This window comes from Lytechinus pictus, chromosome 8 (genome assembly GCF_037042905.1).
Source record: "Lytechinus pictus isolate F3 Inbred chromosome 8, Lp3.0, whole genome shotgun sequence".
Lineage (NCBI taxonomy): Eukaryota > Metazoa > Echinodermata > Echinoidea > Temnopleuroida > Toxopneustidae > Lytechinus > Lytechinus pictus.
This window is the reverse complement of record NC_087252.1, coordinates 11,973,022-11,990,479: the sequence shown is the minus strand read 5'-3', so window position 1 is coordinate 11,990,479 and position 17,458 is coordinate 11,973,022. Positions and strand designations below refer to the sequence as shown.

Here is a 17,458-nt window from a genome sequence, read left to right as displayed (position 1 = left end):
CTTTCTCATGAAATCAGTGTTTACTGCAACTACTGGCATTTCTCTTTAATTCCAACAAGGAATGAATGTCAGATAGACAATTTCTCCAGAAGGGTGATTGCATTTATTGCATCAGCTTTGTTTGGTTTGATTGATAGATAGATGTGGATGTCATTGGCATATATGGGATACTTGATGTTACATGTATATGGCGTCGTAAGATATGTCCCCAACCAATCAAGTAAATCAAAAATAAAGTCGGCCCTCCAACGGAATCCTGCGGTACACCGTGAGTGTCATACTAGTAGATTTACAGTTGTTAATACAGACAATCGGTGAGTGACAGGAAAGATAAGAATGAAACCATTCATATGCCTGACCCCTAACACCAAAGGAACTGAGTGTATTAAGCAGAACAATATGACCGTTTGGCGTATTTGACAGTTAGGCTTATTTGACAGTTATTCCCTACAAACAATGTAGTTGTTACATGACCCAAAAGGTAATTACTTTTGTATGAGTAGGGGGCTGCTCTACGACGGTTTTATATTTTTTCCTCGAAAATATGATATCGATTAGATGGACAGCAGGGAAACGATTGAATAAACTAAGCAATAGCAATAAATATCCTTAGTGTCATTAATCTTAGAATGGCGATATAATTTAAAAATAGATATTCCATCCAAAAGAAGTAAACTTTCATTATTTTCAGACCAATGTAATTCAGCAATACAAAAATTAAGTAGAGATACATGACATTTATTACCTTGTATTTATTCTTCTGTCACCAGCTCCCCCCTTCGGGATTCGTGTAACAGACGAGAGATTGAATCATCCTTACTTTCATAACACGACTATAACCGTAACGGCTGGACATAAAGTTAACATCATATGTGAAGCATACTGGGCGAGGCCTCCTGCAGTATTGCAATGGCATATGCCCGACGATATAGTAACATTATCCCGTGATCAGTCTAATGCCATACGAGAAAACCATTATATCTCTCAGAAAACTGTAACAATCAAACCCTCTAGGAATGACCGAGGAAGGATATTGGAGTGCATTGCATCACATCCACTACTTCAAAACAATCTTCAACTATCAGTACATTTGAATGTTCACGGTATGTATCACCTAGGAAGGAAAGATTTGTTTCTCTAGATATTCAAACCATCCTCTACTTTCATTGGCTTTAGTCATTGTTTACTGATATAGCTTTCATTGCGGGTCTAAGTTAAGTGTGTTTTTTTTATATCTCTGTCTCTCGTATTTTCTAATTTTCAAAACATTTTCATTTGATTGCACTAAAGAAATAATTACTTTGAGTTGATTTTACGTGATATCAATAAGCATCGTGTGTCAATCCGCTTTCTTGCAGTTCTACCATCTAGTATGCTGCTCTTTGTTCCTAACGCTGAAGGCCATCAGGAACATGGAACTCGGTCAAGAAGTCTATACATTAACGAAAATGCAACAACTTCAATCACATGTAAGGCACTTGGATCATTCCCAGCGACTAAATTACAATGGTATTTTCCCGATGGCAACATTACCATTATTAACAACACAGAGACTCGTAGTGTCGTTTCCGATGATAATTTGTTTGACACAGAGAGTACTATCACAATACTAACAGGGAAGAATGACCATGGACAGTACATTCAATGCAACGCATATATGGATGTCAACATTGTTGATCAAGCGGTATCCAGGTTGATGGTGCTAGGTGAGTTCCGATGTATCTTGAATCATTTATTAGATATCATAGCCAAATATGTTCTTCCTTTGTGAATGATATTCCTCAGAAAATTAAACCCTATCAGGCGAACAATTTGCCTATCAGATGAACCCCATGTCAACATCGTCAAAACGAACGGCTTGACCGCACAATTTACTGGAAATATCACTGGTCATGTTGGGCATATTGAAGTTATTGGAATTGCGTGAGGTTATAGTAAAAATAAGAGCATCCCAACGTTTTATGACATCACACGAGTCAAGATCATTGCTTAGTTCCTGACAATGTGTTACTGATGATACTATTTAGGCCAACAAGACACTGTGTACTGTTTCCACGTGCATCAACGTCATATAATTTTTTTTTTTTGGTCTCGTAAAGATGATCTTCATGTACCACAACTTCACCTTATGCGAAATTTGTTCCCCTTATAATCATGTCTACAGAATATGCACCATGTCCCTTTTTTTCGCACCCTCCTTTTCTTTCTCTTTCTCACATTTATTTCCTTCTCTTTTGTAGTTTGGCCTAAAAATGTGTTACTCTTTCCAACTGGAAGTAACCAGTCCCAGTCAACGGCCATATACGTTCAAGAAGATTTACCGACATCAATCACGTGTAAAAGTGTCGGATCCTTCCCAGCAGTTGATCTGTCTTTTCCTCACGGCTCTGACATTATTCCCATCACAAATTCTTCAAAGACTTCAAGCCTTTCCCATGAGAAGTTGTTCGACACAGAGACTACCATCAAAATACGTCCGACGAAAACTGACCACGGAAAAAACGTTCAGTGTAACGCTTTCATGGACAACGAAGTTGTTGGCCTAAATATTTCTAAATTAAGGGTTTACGGTGAGTATCACAATAAAAAAAAATATGTTATCCAAAATTGCAATGATAGGCCTACATGGACACCTCTCGTCAAAGTGGTCAACTAAGAAGCAGAGTGTGTCTACTAAGATTCTGAATTTCATGAACTGCAAAATTAAGTCTACCAACAATCAATTCAATGCCGTCTGTTTTACTTCATTTGAACGTAGAACTTTTGTTGTTCATGGCGACACTTGAAAAATATATATTCTGCATTATCATTTTTCATAATGCTTCACCTTAAACAATTGTTCTTTATCTTCTCAAGGCCTACCAGATGACGTCAATATTACCATTCCAGTGGATCTGCAAGATGGTATTGAAACACTTGTAACATGCAGAACCTCTAATGGATACCCAGCTCCTCTCATTCATTGGTATATTGGATCAAGAAACTTGACAGATAGTTCATCGCTAAAGTCATCTTTGAATAGAGCTAATCGATATGATTCTGTAAGCACTCTGATCTTCGTACCAAAGAGGTTTGATGATGGAAAACGTCTTCTCTGCCAGGCAGTTCAACCTGAAACATTCCTGGGTCGCTTAGTGAATGAGAGCATGGTACTAAACGTATCATGTAAGTATTCAATAGTGCTAAACGTAGAATAGAATAGGATAAAATGTGTGAAGTTTTGATAATAGTCTGTATTATTTTGTATGTTAAAATATATTCGTGTCCTTTTTACTTTCAAATGAGTGGAGATGAATGACGACCATTTAGGTCCACTGGTAGATAAGGTATTATTCATATCTATTAAAACAGATTCGTTAATTTCAAATTGTTCTTCCTGTAACAGAAATGAGAAAAATTACTCTTAGTTAAATCTTTATGTGTATCTGATACTACCTAGTAATGTTTCTATACTATATATTTGTATTATGATAGATATGTTAGAATAGGTTGAGAGCTTCGAAATATTATTCAGTCGACTTACTGTGTCATGTACCCATTTCAACATAATCGATTACAACATGAAATGGTATGAAATTATAAATAATGATAAATAGTTTCATCGCATATGTCTCATCAACCCTCACGATAAATTCAGCCATCCCTGATCCACCTTCTTGGCTCATCGTCGAGCAAACCCAGACGACATCTTCAACTCTCTTCGTTGCCTGGCAACCAGGGTTCGATGGTGGGTTTCAACAGACGTTCAATCTGGAATACTGTCCAAACGACACACTGGCGAAGGAGGAAGAGTGTGGTGTTATTACCAACCTGACACAACCATTATTCAGACTGGATGACCTGAATCCATTCACCTGGTACCGGTTGACGATGTGGTCAGAAAACAGTGCGGGAAATAGTAGTATGGAGACAACAGTGGTTTCCACAGCTCGTAAGTTATTCTGTTTTTTCCAACTACTTGATAATTAAACATAAATAAATTTTAGCTTCAAATTTTTCATTCACCTGCTGTTAGTTTGACACGTACATATTTACAAAGAATCACTTTTCCTTGTATGCCTTAGGTGATAAATTATGTTAAGTTCGGACTCTGTTAATAATGTTTATTCTGTATTAACTCAGACAAAATTTTCCAAATTAATTGGATGACCCGTGAAATCTGTCTAAAGACTGTCACTCGAGAAGTTAATATATATCCATATGTATTAAAAAAAATAATCATCCCAAAGTGCATTCAGAACGGAAGCTTGTGTTTTCTTATGGGTTCCCTTTGCTCCTAAAATGTATCAATAATTATGCTGTACAGTAGGCCAATCTTTTTTATACATTACAATTTCTGCAATTTCTACCTCTATTTTGTATATTATCTATGCATTGCCTTTGATAGACTTAATTCATGTGTGATTAATAATAAAGAGAAAGATATACAGGTGTAGTTTCAGTTGAAAAAAAAAAAATGTGTCCACTTGATACTTCAATTTCTTTTTTGCATTGTAATTGAAACAAAACAGGTCATAATCTTGCCAGATTGAAAGCTACTTATGGATTGGCATTGAATTATTTTTCTGTTTCTTTTTCTCTGCTGCGCTTCCTTGTTTGGTTATTTACAGCTTTACAACCAGAGAACTATGGTAAGGGTATGTTTATTTGTACTAGTTACAAGTCTTTATTATTTTCTTCTTACCAGGAAACCATCCGCTTTCCCAGTACACAATGATTCAACGTGGCCTAAGTAATTTATTGAGAAAACATGATCACTTTTCATTTCCTACCATAATGTGCCACTTTTCAACATGTATCAAATACATTACTTTTATTTTGATTCTTTTTTTTTTCAGAATCATTTTTTCCTTTTGTGTTGGAGGACTTTGCTTTGCAAGAACCTCTTTATTGCTTATTTAAATCTTTTAATTAACAACAAAAAAATCTAAAAGTAAATACTCAAGTAAAAATTGACATTTTGCTACTTTGTGAAGAGTTTATTTTGACATGTTTTATGATCATTGACAATCCCTTTAGATTTTGATAATAATAATAATAATAATATGCAACATTTATATAACGCTTAATACAAATGTTTCTAAGCGCTGCATACTATTACCCCGGCTTTAGCACGGCTACCCTGATCGGGCGCATCGAGCATTCAAGGAATTCCTTCCTACCGGGTACCCATTTACTACACCTGGGTCGAGAGTGGCAAATGTATCATGTATCATGTTTGATCATGTATGCGAGGTGCTTGTAGCAAAAACAGACATGTATCTCGATTCTCATTGAGATGGAAAGGGAAATTTGTAGTTTTTTTTAAATATAATTTGATCCAATCCTTCTTTGATAAGTGCATAACAATACAAAAACTTATATTTTCTCTTTTCGTGATGACACATTCGGTCTGACATTAATTTCGACGCAATTCGACTAAAAGATGTTAATCATACATTTACTTTGTAAACATTGTTTTCCAAGTATTCGTCTTCTGCTTTGTTTTCATTGTCTTTTGTTTAAATAAATGTCTTAAGTAATAATGTATGTTTCTAAAATAAAACATGCACAACTGAACTCAAATTCTGGCTTGTATTTCTGTTTTTACTTAGCTCGACTGAAATTTTCTAAGAAATACATGCGTGCCCCCTTCCAAATGAAACACAGTGGCCAATACTTGATATCAAATTGAAATGTTAGTATTGAAGTATGACTGGGTTTCTAACAAAAACAAGTAACTGTTCCTACGTCTTACAGGTGTAACAGTCACTCGAGTAAAAGAGTGGCGAGTCCTTCAATTGTCAAAGGCAAATCAGTCGTTGGATGAAATCTGCTTCATTCTCCTGAAGACGTTCCAAACATCAGACTGTCCCCTTGTGAATGAGACAAAGTGCAATGACCCCGGTACAGAGATCAGAATTGACCCGGATGATGACGTAGTTGTGGTGACTTATGGAAGAGGGTTGTGTAGTGAACCAGCCGATATACAAGGTGAAGACCTGTAATCATATTTATACATTTATAATTTTTTTTTTAAGTACCTTAAACCCTCAGATTAGATTTAAGGAATTAAGGACTACTTGAATGATAGGTCTAATTAAATAAAAAATGAAAGGGTAGCCAGGTTCACCATGTTTATTTTTGAGCCTTTGCCCGTTTTTTTTTTCTTTTGGAGAAATTGAAAATTATATTGTTTTGGAAAGGTTTTTGTACAAATTATTAGAATAACAATATTTCCATTTGCAGCGATGCTTTTATAGCCACCATCTTGGATTTTAAAAAATGGCCGCCAAAAATTTGTGTTTTTTGCCAATATAGCGGCTTCTATAAGTAACCAGGAATCATGATTATAACAGCTAAACTACCATTCATGAGGTCCAGAAATATGTTGGTATTGAAAATCAAACGGCCTCAACATACCTTCAAGTGGAGGAAATTATAAACCAGTGTGTCATACAATGCTTTTATAAATCATTTGGCATGTGCTTCAGGTCACATGTTAAGGCATCAACTCCTTAGAAATCTTAACCAAGGTTAAGTTTTGGAAAACAAAATCATCATAACTTAGAGGATGTGTGTAATAAAGTATCACTGATCATCTTGCATGAGTTTAAGGTCACATTATCAAGACGAAGGGTCATTGAGGATTATTGCACTTTAACCATGTTGTGATTTTACTAATCAAAACTTAATGAATACTAAGACTTTTCATTTTCAAGATAGGCCTAATGTAGCAAGTCACTATTCTATAAATCGTTCATATAATGTTCATCAATACGTATCAGCAAACAGATAAGCGAATTTAAGATCTTCATGTGAATGGCAAAAAAAAAGAAGAAAAAAATATTAGGTTAGATCTTAAAATTTTCACAATTTTAAAATTATCAATCAGTATTATGTTAAACATGGATAAAGATTAATAGGCATCATGAATTAGTGTGATTCCAGAACACTGGGTCACCGTTAAGGTCATTTCAGATATATCAAATTGGATTAAAATGTATATTTTGTTCCTAATCTAACACATACTCATCAATGATCGTTGCATGAGATGGTTCTTGGATATCACAAATGATGTGTGATATTTTTTTTTAGTCATGGTTAAAGGTCATTTAAGGTGAATGAACTTTTGATTTTAGATGAATGGTATCTATTAATTGTTTTTTCAACCTTTCATTTTGCGAGAATGGTAATTGTTTTCAAAGTCAGTCTGCAGTGGCGTTTTCTTGAATTATGCAGTGCAGATGAAGCTACCAGCGGCGTTCCACGTTGTTTAAGTTGAAAACAGTTGACCCTCAAATAACCTTTGACCTAGTGACCTCAATATTTCATTCATCAGTGTGCCAATACTTGATAACCTTTTTTTTTCTATATGTCCTTACACTTTCAAAGTTATGACGACACGTTAGAACATCACCTAGGTTAAGATTTTAATATTGATACCACGAACATAGTCAAAATTCATTCACCCTAAAATGATATTTTACCTTGATCATTTGACCTTCTGAAACTCGTGGATGATCAGTGACACTTTATTACCCATATCATATTGTGGTATCAACATTACAATCTTAGCCAAGATTTACTTTTTGAAATGTCACCGTATAAACACTGAGAGTAAAATGACCCTTTTCATGAATATAATAGTTATCAAGTATCAGCAAAACGAATGGAATATCAGGTCACTTAGCAAATACCAATTGTCATTTATGGTCAATAAATTGTCAACTTGAAACTAGTTGAATTCTTAAAGAGAAATTCCAGTAGTTGCAGTAAACACTGAGTTCATGAGAAAGTCTGTAAGACCAGGCTTAATTGTCAGTATATCATCGAGAATCTACATGTAGATCTGGTACAGTTACATAAACTGAACTTTGTGAAATCTTGAAATCTACGCTGAAAAATGTTCACACTGAAGATCACCAACACAGATAGGCACACGTGGGGCAGTGTATTATTATTGCTGGAATAAAGACCCGACGGAAGTGACCGAATCCGCGCTTATTTTGCTTATTTCTCAGCAATTACACCATTTCTTCCAGAATCCTTTGGCACATATTTTTTATTCATACAAACAGGCAATTGGGTGGTCATTATATTAGATTCTGTAAAAAGTGATTTTGAGATCGTTACCAGAATTCGAATTTATATTTAAGGATTGCCTGCACTTCTTAATTCAAAATAGCAGCAACACTGGCTATGAAAACAGCTACAGCACTTGTAAGATGAATATGTTTAAGGAGGAGACCCACCTTCATTTGGTTAAATAAAGTTTATTGACTTCAAAATACTTTTGAACTTCATCTAAAACATGACATGTTTTTATTTCATTTCAGATATCCGATAACCATCTCATATAAGTTTAATTTATCGTGATTAAAGGAATGCACCAGGCTCAAGATGTTCATACTTCAATAAATAGAGTGACATTTACAGAGCAAAATGCTAAAAATTTGAAAAAATAGGACAACATATAATGAAGTTATTGAATTTTTAAGATTTGCATTATTCCGGTGAAGCAGACCTAGACACGTTTTCATAATATTCATCAGGTCGGATGATGATGTCATATTCCCACCTGCCATTTAGTATTTTATTATATGCAATTAGGTGTATTCAACATTTTTTTTTTACCAGCAATTAGAACAATTGGATTGACAACTGATTAAGTGCATTAGTTATTTAATGCTGCAACTTATTTCATCTTAATGGAGACACATTATTACACATGTATGAGAAAAGTTATGACTTCATGTAATAAAATATGAAAAAAGAAATGTGGCGATGTGACATCATCTGTCCACCTAATGAATATTCATGACCACGTGCATATAACTGTTTTTACAAAATATTGCCAAACTTTAAAATTCAAGTACTTCGTTATTTGATGAAATTTTTACTCTATTTATTTAGATATAAATATTCTCAACCCGGCCCATCAATTTAAGTATTTTTTAGATTAAAAAGAAAATTATTTCACATCCAAGTATATTGATCTGAAGTAACCTTCGACCTTGTACCAGTAACCTGAAATTATACTCATCTTATTTATGATATATCCTTACCGTTATATGCACGTTTATCCTGACTGATCTAAAATCTAGAAACCTGTCCATTTTTAGAAACTTTTAACAGACATTGAGTTGACCCCCGATTGACCTTAACCATATGACTTGACATTAATGCCAGATGATCATTTATTACCCATATCCTGTCATTTTACGTTGATACCTTTACATAGTCAAAGTTCATTGACCCTGAGGGATATTTGACCTTAATCACGTGGCCTGAAACACATGCTAAATGGTTAGTAGAAACATGTATGACAAACTGATTTAACATTTCCCTTACTGAACAGTATGTTCAGGTCGCTTAATTTGCACGACTTTATTTGAACTTTAATGTGAGTTCGAGTCTGAAAATACGTTAAAAATTATAAAGTATATCATGAAAAATATATGTTATTTCATGAATAAAGTTGTTATTATGATACCAATATAGTCATTGACCTAAGATATGATGGTTTGGGTGACAAAAACCCCTTTTTCTTGACTATTTTTGTAAAGAAAAGTGCAAATGAAAACATTGTTGTTGTGATTCATTATACAATAACCTTTGAAAAATGCATATTTTTAATATCTGCAAAAGAAATCCGGCAAAATTGCTCAGTAAAAATAAGAGTGGGCTATACATGGGTCAAAAATACTTTTTTTGTAATTTCAATATGACAACAGTTTTTTTTTTATTCCTTGTAATGTATCTCAACATGAAATGACAATATTTTTTGTCTCGGGTCCGAGAAAAATATGTGCCGGGCCAAAATCCAAATTGGCCGCCAAAACCCCCCAAAATCACAGTTTTGGCCACAACTTTTTTATTTGGTGGTCAATTTCTCTGGTTTTGGTGTCTATTCATATGTTTTGGGGGGCAGGCAATTTGTTTTCCTAAAATTAGTACTTTTAAACCATTATTTGTAGAGTTAAAAGGTAATTATACCTAAATTTTCTCTTTTTTGTAGCCCTTTTTCAGCAAAAAAGTAGGTTTAATCATCGTGGGGTTTTGGGATATTAGATGGTAGGAGGTCAACAATAGCAAGCAGCTTAGTATAGCTATATTGCTTTTATTTCTCCACTTTGGGTTTTTACGGATATTTGTGAAATATATCTTACTAAATTAAAAAAATGTCAATTATCCATTGGGGCTATACAGTATACAATGTACTGTACATGTGTATACATACTGCACTGCATAAATGCATTGGCCACCATGGCAGATAACAAGGCTTGTATAAACTATAGTGTCATAGAAATGAGCTCTCAGGTTTAGAATTAGATGCCTCAGAAATTGTCTCAGAAATTGAGTCCTGTTTTGTCAAATATGCTAATTCAGGGGCCGGAGAGAGGTAATTTACACTGTAGCTATTCTGGGCCCCGTTGCATGAAAATTTACCATTATGTTAACTAAACTGTAATGGTAACTTGCATGCAATCCTTTATTCTGATTGGCTATCGATCAGCGTTACCATGATACTAGTAGTTACCTGACCGCATAAACATAGGCCAGTTTATAGACACCAGAACCAGGTAAAAAAAAAAGCCTCCAAATGAAGAAGATATGGCTAAAAATGTGATGTACGTATATGATATATACATGTATGTGATATTTAAGTGCAATTTACGTTGCTGGTTTCATCGTGTACATCAGCTGACAAGGAGTCAAATTCACAATCTAATTCTAAACCTTTGAAGCTCATTTCTATGACACTATAGTTTAAATACAGGCCTTGTCATATGCCATGGTGGTCAATGCATGGATATATGAGGTGTAGTATGTACAGTGCATTGTACACCGTATAGCCCCTATGGATAAATGAAATTTTATTTTATTTGATAAGAAATATTTCACAAATATCCGTTAAAAAAAAAAGTGGAGGAATAAAAGCAAGATAGCTATACATTGCATGAAGCTACTTGCTATTGTTGACCTCGTGCCATTTAATATCCCAGAACCCCAGGATGATAAAACCCACTTTTTGGCTGAAAAAAGGCTACAAAAATTGGAAAATTTAGGTATAATTACCTTTTAACTCTACAAATAATGGTTTAAAAGTACTAATTATAGGAAAAACAAATTTCCTGCCCCCAAAAACATATGAATAGACACCAAAACCAGAGAAATTGACCACCAAATAAAAAAGTTGTGGCCAAAACTGTGATTTTGGGGGGTTTTGGCGGCCATTTTGGATTTTGGCCCGGCACACTTTTTTCTCGGACCCGAGACAAAAAATATCGTCATTTCATAGTGAGATAAGGTAAAAGGAACACAAAAAACTGTTCCCACAGTAAAACCAAAAATCACCCATTTATAGCCCACTCCTAGTAAAAATGACAAAGGCGAGGGGAAGATTTGAAAGGACTATCGCATAACATCTGTTGCAAATTTTAGGTAAATGCATGTCAATAGAATGAATGATATAAATAGATGGACAATGGACAAAACAATGAACGATGATTATGTAAGTTATCCCAATGGGTACATATATTTATACAAGATGTGGGTGGATGTGTGTGAATGAGATATGTAGGCATATGTGAGTGTAGGCGATTTGTGAAATAAGTATCGTCTCCCTTGTAAGTTTTCTAAATTTCGTTTGAACATTATTTTGCACTATTGGATAAAAGAGTTAGAATTCTTAACTTCATGACCAAATTTTTTTTTTAAAATCGGCATTTCTCTTATTTGTTTAAGATCGCTATGCTAGATCTGTAATGAACATCATAAGTCAGAAAGTCGATCTTAAACAATTAGGAGTATTTCCGAAAAATCTGTTAACAAATGGTTATTTCCTCCTATTAAAGCCTCTTCATTTTCTTTTATGACTAAAATGTGGAAAAGGGTATCATTAAACACCCTGGTACTTCAAAGTCGATAACTGAAAATGTTATTTTTGTAATGAATATTGTATTGTTAGTGGGTATAGGGTTACTATCAATAAACTGAATATTATGTATAGGTTATTATTTTGTCTTTCACACTTTTATGTTTTACTTTCTGATTTTAGATCAACCGGGTCAGAAAGTTCAACCAAGAAAGCAAAGCACTCCTTACATGATAATAGCTCATGGTGTAATTGCCTCACTTGGTTTCGTCATAGTAATCTCACTTGGTTTGGTGTACTTTTACGGATTGATATGCTGTACCAAACAAAAGAAAGGTATGTTTTAGAGTAATAATGATGTACTCCTTATAACATATATAACTGAAGAAGCAAAATACATTATTCACGATTTGCATTTCTTATTCTGGGGATTCCAACATCTGTCGGAAAGTTCATTTCCTCACTTCCATTAAATATCTCGTGTCTCCCAAGGTTTGAAATGATTCGTGTGATCGTGTTTGTGTGTTTTTCGTAATTTAGGGTATGTTTTCCTCCAGTTCTTCACATGTATACCTTCATCACAAGAGTGAGTTTTATCAACATGTGTGTGTTTGTTTTCATAATCGTGTAGGTTCATTTCAACAAATCCGTGACATAGCAAAACTTTTATATTATTACGTAACTAGGATGAACAATTTTTCAATACATACGATAAATACATGCATAATTAACAAACATTCTGAATTAATAAAAGACATGAATGAAGTATGTTGATAATAAATTGAGAAGATGCGTGTTTCTCTAAACGTTGAGAGTGCACGCACGTTTTTGGTTTAAAACATTGATTGTGTGTGTTCTCTGAATACCCAGTTTTCTAGATTTTTCTTTTTCTCTGCCCCATCCTATTTCATTTCGAAGTCGTAGATGACCTTTGGATAATTTAGGATACCTCTTTTCTATATTCTCAAATTTCGAACACAAACTTATCCATATATTGCATTATTATTTCTCGAAAGGAACGAGTAAAAGTTTGAAGCCCCGTCGAAAGAGACACTTTTTACTGCCCTGCCCTGACGAAGGCAGGTTGAAAAAAAAAACCTCTCTTCCTATTAACAATAAAATATGTAGTTGAGTGGTAATTTAGGGTTGCAAACTATTCGTCAGAAATATAAATACAATAAGTAGTCGAGATTTAAGCTACATGTGAAGAGAATATCTAAGTGCGATTTAATCGACCCTTTCCATTTGATTATTATTGTACTTATGATTTAATGTCTTGCTTTTTTATACAATCCAATACAGCTATCGGAAAAGAAACTCAACATTCATACAATAAGGTATTTTCATCATTATCTCCTTTTTTTTTTGTTCTAGGTAAACAGAAATCATGGGGAATGGAAATCATTTGAAAGTAATCTGACCTAATCTGACATATACAATGTATAATGATTTTTAAACTTTTAAAAAGTTTATTCTGTAATACAAAATGACGTGTTCCCAAACTGTTTAATCATCCTGCGTCCAATGGTTTTCTTTATTATGTTCATTGGGTATTTCGATACGTCAATTACCTGATAATCATTTAATCATTAGCATAGCAAATACTTTACTTTAATCAGTGTTGTATTAGCGTTATGACGATTTACCAAAATTGTAGAATCATATTTACTTGCAGATCCAGGAGGGTGGGGGGCACAGCCGGCCCGTGCCCCCCTTTTTGAGAGGCACAAAGAAAATTTGTAATTTTTAAGATGCCGATATAACACAAGTGTGTCCCTTTTTTATTCATGGACGATATTGTCCTTAATTAGTGGGTTAAAACAAAAAATAGGTTTTTCTTGCCGGCAAATACTTCGGGAAAAATAATGTGCAATGTGCCTTCCCCCTCAAGAAAATCCTTCATCTCCTTCATCCGCCCCTGATCATATTATTTATTTTTTATAATTTCACACGTTTTTTTTTTTTTTTTTTTGGGGGGGGCGTTATTTCTTATTTTTCCCCCGCAGGATTAGAAAAATTCGTGATTGGACAAGTACTTGAAAACAGACACTCAATAGATTTATCTAACACAGGCTTATCTGAAGCATTGTTATGAATACCACGCAGCTTTCCACAATTTATTCATTTGCAGGAAGGGGAGGGAATCTATTCCAAACTTACGAGGAACCAGCCATCGCACTCTTCATGGCCAGGTGCAAGCGACTGCATGGACCTTAAGCCTACCAATCCAGCATCCATCGCCGAAACGACCGGTCAAGACACAGGAGACCATGACTGTGGTACTCCCAAGGGTTCTGATGCTACATATTCGAATACAGAGATTGAAAAGGGATCAGTCCTCCAGGACGAACCTGACAATGATTACCTAATCCCTATTTCTTCTCCAAAAGGGTCTGAATGTCACTACGCGAATGACAATGGGATGGTGTCTGGAAGCGAGTCTGATGACCATCAATATATCAACCATGCCCCCTCCGAAGGAGAAGATGGGGATGAGATTGTCGCTCACATCTATATGGATATGAAACCTGTCTAGATGTCGTCAACTTCTCTTGATGTGTCTTCCATGGAAGATGACATACCGGATAAAGCTGAGGTTGTGTATGCCAACACATGAAAAACGATAAGAATTTGCGATTTTATGAAGTTGAGAATGTTTTGTTCTTTCGTACGAATTAAGAAAGTGCTACTCACCTAAGATTTCCTTTGGGTGGAAGTAGAAACTAAAGGTAAAAACATATAGGTAGAAGTGGGCTATAAATATGTGATTTTTTTTTTTTACTAAGCCATAGTTTTTTGTGCTCCTTTTACCCTATCTCAACATGAAATGACAATATTTTGGTCTCTGGTCCGAAAAAAGTGTGCCAATTCAAAATCCAAAATGGCCGCCAAACCCCCCAAAATCACATTTTTAGCCACAACTTTTTTTTTTTCGGTGGTCCTTTTTCTCTGTTTTTGGTGTCTACTCATGTATTTTTTTTTTATGGGGGGGGGGGGGGCGAGTAATTTGTTTTTCCAAAAATTAGTGATTTTAAAAATCATTAGTTGTAGAGTTGTACAGCGATTTTACTTAAATATGCCATTTTTAATGCTCCATTTTAACCCCACACAGTGGTTTAATCGATTTGTGGTTCTTAGATATTAGAGGACAGTAGCATGCATCTCATATAGCTGTATCATTTTATTCCTCTAAATTTGGGTTTACACTGTTTAATGTAAAGTCCCAATGGATAATTGACCTTTTTTTAATTTAATTAGATATATTTCGCAAATAGTAAAACCAAAAGTAGAGGAATAACAAACATTAAAGCTATATGAATTTGCTTGCTATTTTTCAACTCGTGTCCTCTAATATCCAAGAACCCAAGCACGATGAAAACTACTTCATGGGTGAAAAAATACACTAAAAATTGGTTTATTTAGTTAATATTACCTTTCAACTCTACAAATAATTGTTTATAAGTACTAATTATAAAAAAAATATAATTGCCTGCCCCCAAAAAAACATTTGAATAGACACCAAAGCCAAAGAAATAGAACACCCAATAAAAAAATTTGTGGCCAAAGCTTTGAATTTTTTTTTTTTGGGGGGGGGGGGGTGGCGGCCATTTTCTCGGACCCGAGACAAAAAAATATCGTGTGGAGATACGTTACAAGGGATTATGAATAAACTGTTGCCATATTGAAATGACGAAAAAAAAAGTAGTTTTGACCCATGTATAGCTCACTCCTAATATAAGGAAAAATTACATAAATGAAAGGCAAACCAACATACTTGCCAATAAAACTAATAAATTTGATTTTTAAAAAATGCAAAATTTTGAAAGATTATTGATCTTTAGAAGGCTTGTTTATTTTTTTTCCAAATTAGTCTCATTTGGTATACTACATTTATTGTTTATCCTGTTTATAATCTCAGTTTTTAATATGTACTACAAGATTATTATAATCACTCCGTATGATTTCAGTTTAAGCTTTTGTGTTTAATGTTAATGGATTATTAATTATGTTATTTGCGTTGATATGTTGTAACTACATTGTATGAATCTCTTTATGAAATTAATCTTATTGGCAATTTAATAACCATACGGGGGTCAGTAAAAATGTCTTTTTAAGAAATGAAAAAAAAAATGATTTCTATTAATCAGACTAGATGCCCCACTTATCCAAAAAGAAAAAAAAAACTTTGGCATTTGTATTGGTGGCAATGTTTGATAATATTCCTTTCAGAGATTCAAAATATTCCATCTGATGCTACATATTTTTACCTTTGGAACAAGTACAGCGCTTCCCAAAAAAATCCCTCTGACATAGGGCTGAAGTAATTCTATAATGTGGTAGTATTCTCAAATAAATGGTCATGAGTAGATAGCTCATTTCATGATCCAACTTCTATGAAAATTTCATTGGTTGCGCTTCAGCTGTTTTGAATACACACTTTGTTACGTAACAGTCATGACAGTGGTGCATTTTAGCCCATGCCAAGTTTGCAGCATTGATGCATTTTTGCATTGTCCATGGCATATTAACCCCCCATTTTTACATCCAGGATCTGAACAGGGATATTTCACCAATCATATCCAGGCTCATCAAATCATAAACCTTGGCATGTTTAGAAGGACAAGAAACATATCAGTTTGTTAGATGATTGATAAGGGGAATCAATGCACCAACTTAAAAGAAAATGTGAATGATGGATGAGTAAAATAAGCTGAAAAATAAAGGAAAATCCACAAGTTAATCGACCTTTGCGAAAAAGAACTTTACAAGAGAATTTTCTGACTTTTTTTCTTTTAAAAAGTTACATTGAATTAAACTGGCGTCAGTAGCTTGTTAACAAAAAAAAAATGCATTATTGTTGGACTTAGGCATGAAACAGACATGACCCGTTTTCTCAATCATTGTGCACCTCCCGTTATCAAACATGACATGAATTGTCAAATACAGTTTTTGCCCTTCTGAACATGCTCAAGGTTATGATCTGATGAGGCTGGTTAGATCATGGAGATTTCCCTGGTCAGATCAGGAAATTCCTTGATCAGATTGGTCAAAGGGGGTTGATATGCTAAAAAGTGCAGAACACACGGTAGTGCTGCATTCATGCAAACTTGGAATGGCAAAAAAGCACCACTGTTATGTAATAGACTGTGTATTCAAAACCACTGAAGCGAGACCAATGAATTTTGTATATAGAAGTTAGAACATGAAATGAGCTTTCCAGTTCCATACTTTTCTTTCAGAATAATTGTCATTTTTCAAAGTAATTATAGCTGCATATTTCTTTTTTTTTTTTTGGGGGGGGGGACGCGCTGTATATAAATACATCTTAAGTCTGATTTTAAAAATTATGTCGTCACTTTTAATCTATTTCTACACCTAATTATTCCCATGATTGAATCACATGCACTTTATGAAACGTTATTAAGTTAACGATGAGGAACGAATTCCATCTGTATTAATCTTATCAGTAGTGTCAGACACTTTTTCTACGAATTTGCTGATAAGAAAATATAGATTATGACATTGTTTCATTTGTTTTAAACACACCTGTTTTTTGTATAGAAATCATTCGATTGTACATCTTAGGTCGTTCACTTA

The 17,458-nt window shown here is 34.3% G+C and overlaps 1 protein-coding gene across 1 annotated transcript; it reads left to right on the top strand.

The window, feature by feature from the left end:
• The first annotated feature begins 769 nt into the window (after positions 1 to 769).
• On the top strand, positions 770 to 16,028 carry LOC129267188 (uncharacterized). Its single transcript, XM_064103582.1, has 10 exons — positions 770 to 1,103; positions 1,359 to 1,706; positions 2,241 to 2,570; positions 2,857 to 3,165; positions 3,638 to 3,931; positions 4,611 to 4,631; positions 5,740 to 5,973; positions 12,044 to 12,196; positions 13,163 to 13,197; positions 13,992 to 16,028. The coding sequence occupies exons 1-10, from the start codon at positions 917 to 919 to the stop codon at positions 14,394 to 14,396; spliced, it is 2,316 nt and encodes a 771-aa protein (XP_063959652.1). The 5' UTR covers positions 770 to 916; the 3' UTR covers positions 14,397 to 16,028.
• Positions 16,029 to 17,458: the final 1,430 nt, after the last annotated feature.

Bases quoted from the DNA above. Each gene is read 5' to 3' on its own strand.
- LOC129267188 (XM_064103582.1), top strand. From the start codon at position 917: ATGCCCGACGATATAGTAACATTATCCCGTGATCAGTCTAATGCCATA. The intron at 3,166-3,637 runs GTAAGTATTCAA...CGATAAATTCAG, and splicing joins CATGGTACTAAACGTATCAT to CCATCCCTGATCCACCTTCT. The intron at 3,932-4,610 runs GTAAGTTATTCT...GGTTATTTACAG, and splicing joins AACAGTGGTTTCCACAGCTC to CTTTACAACCAGAGAACTAT.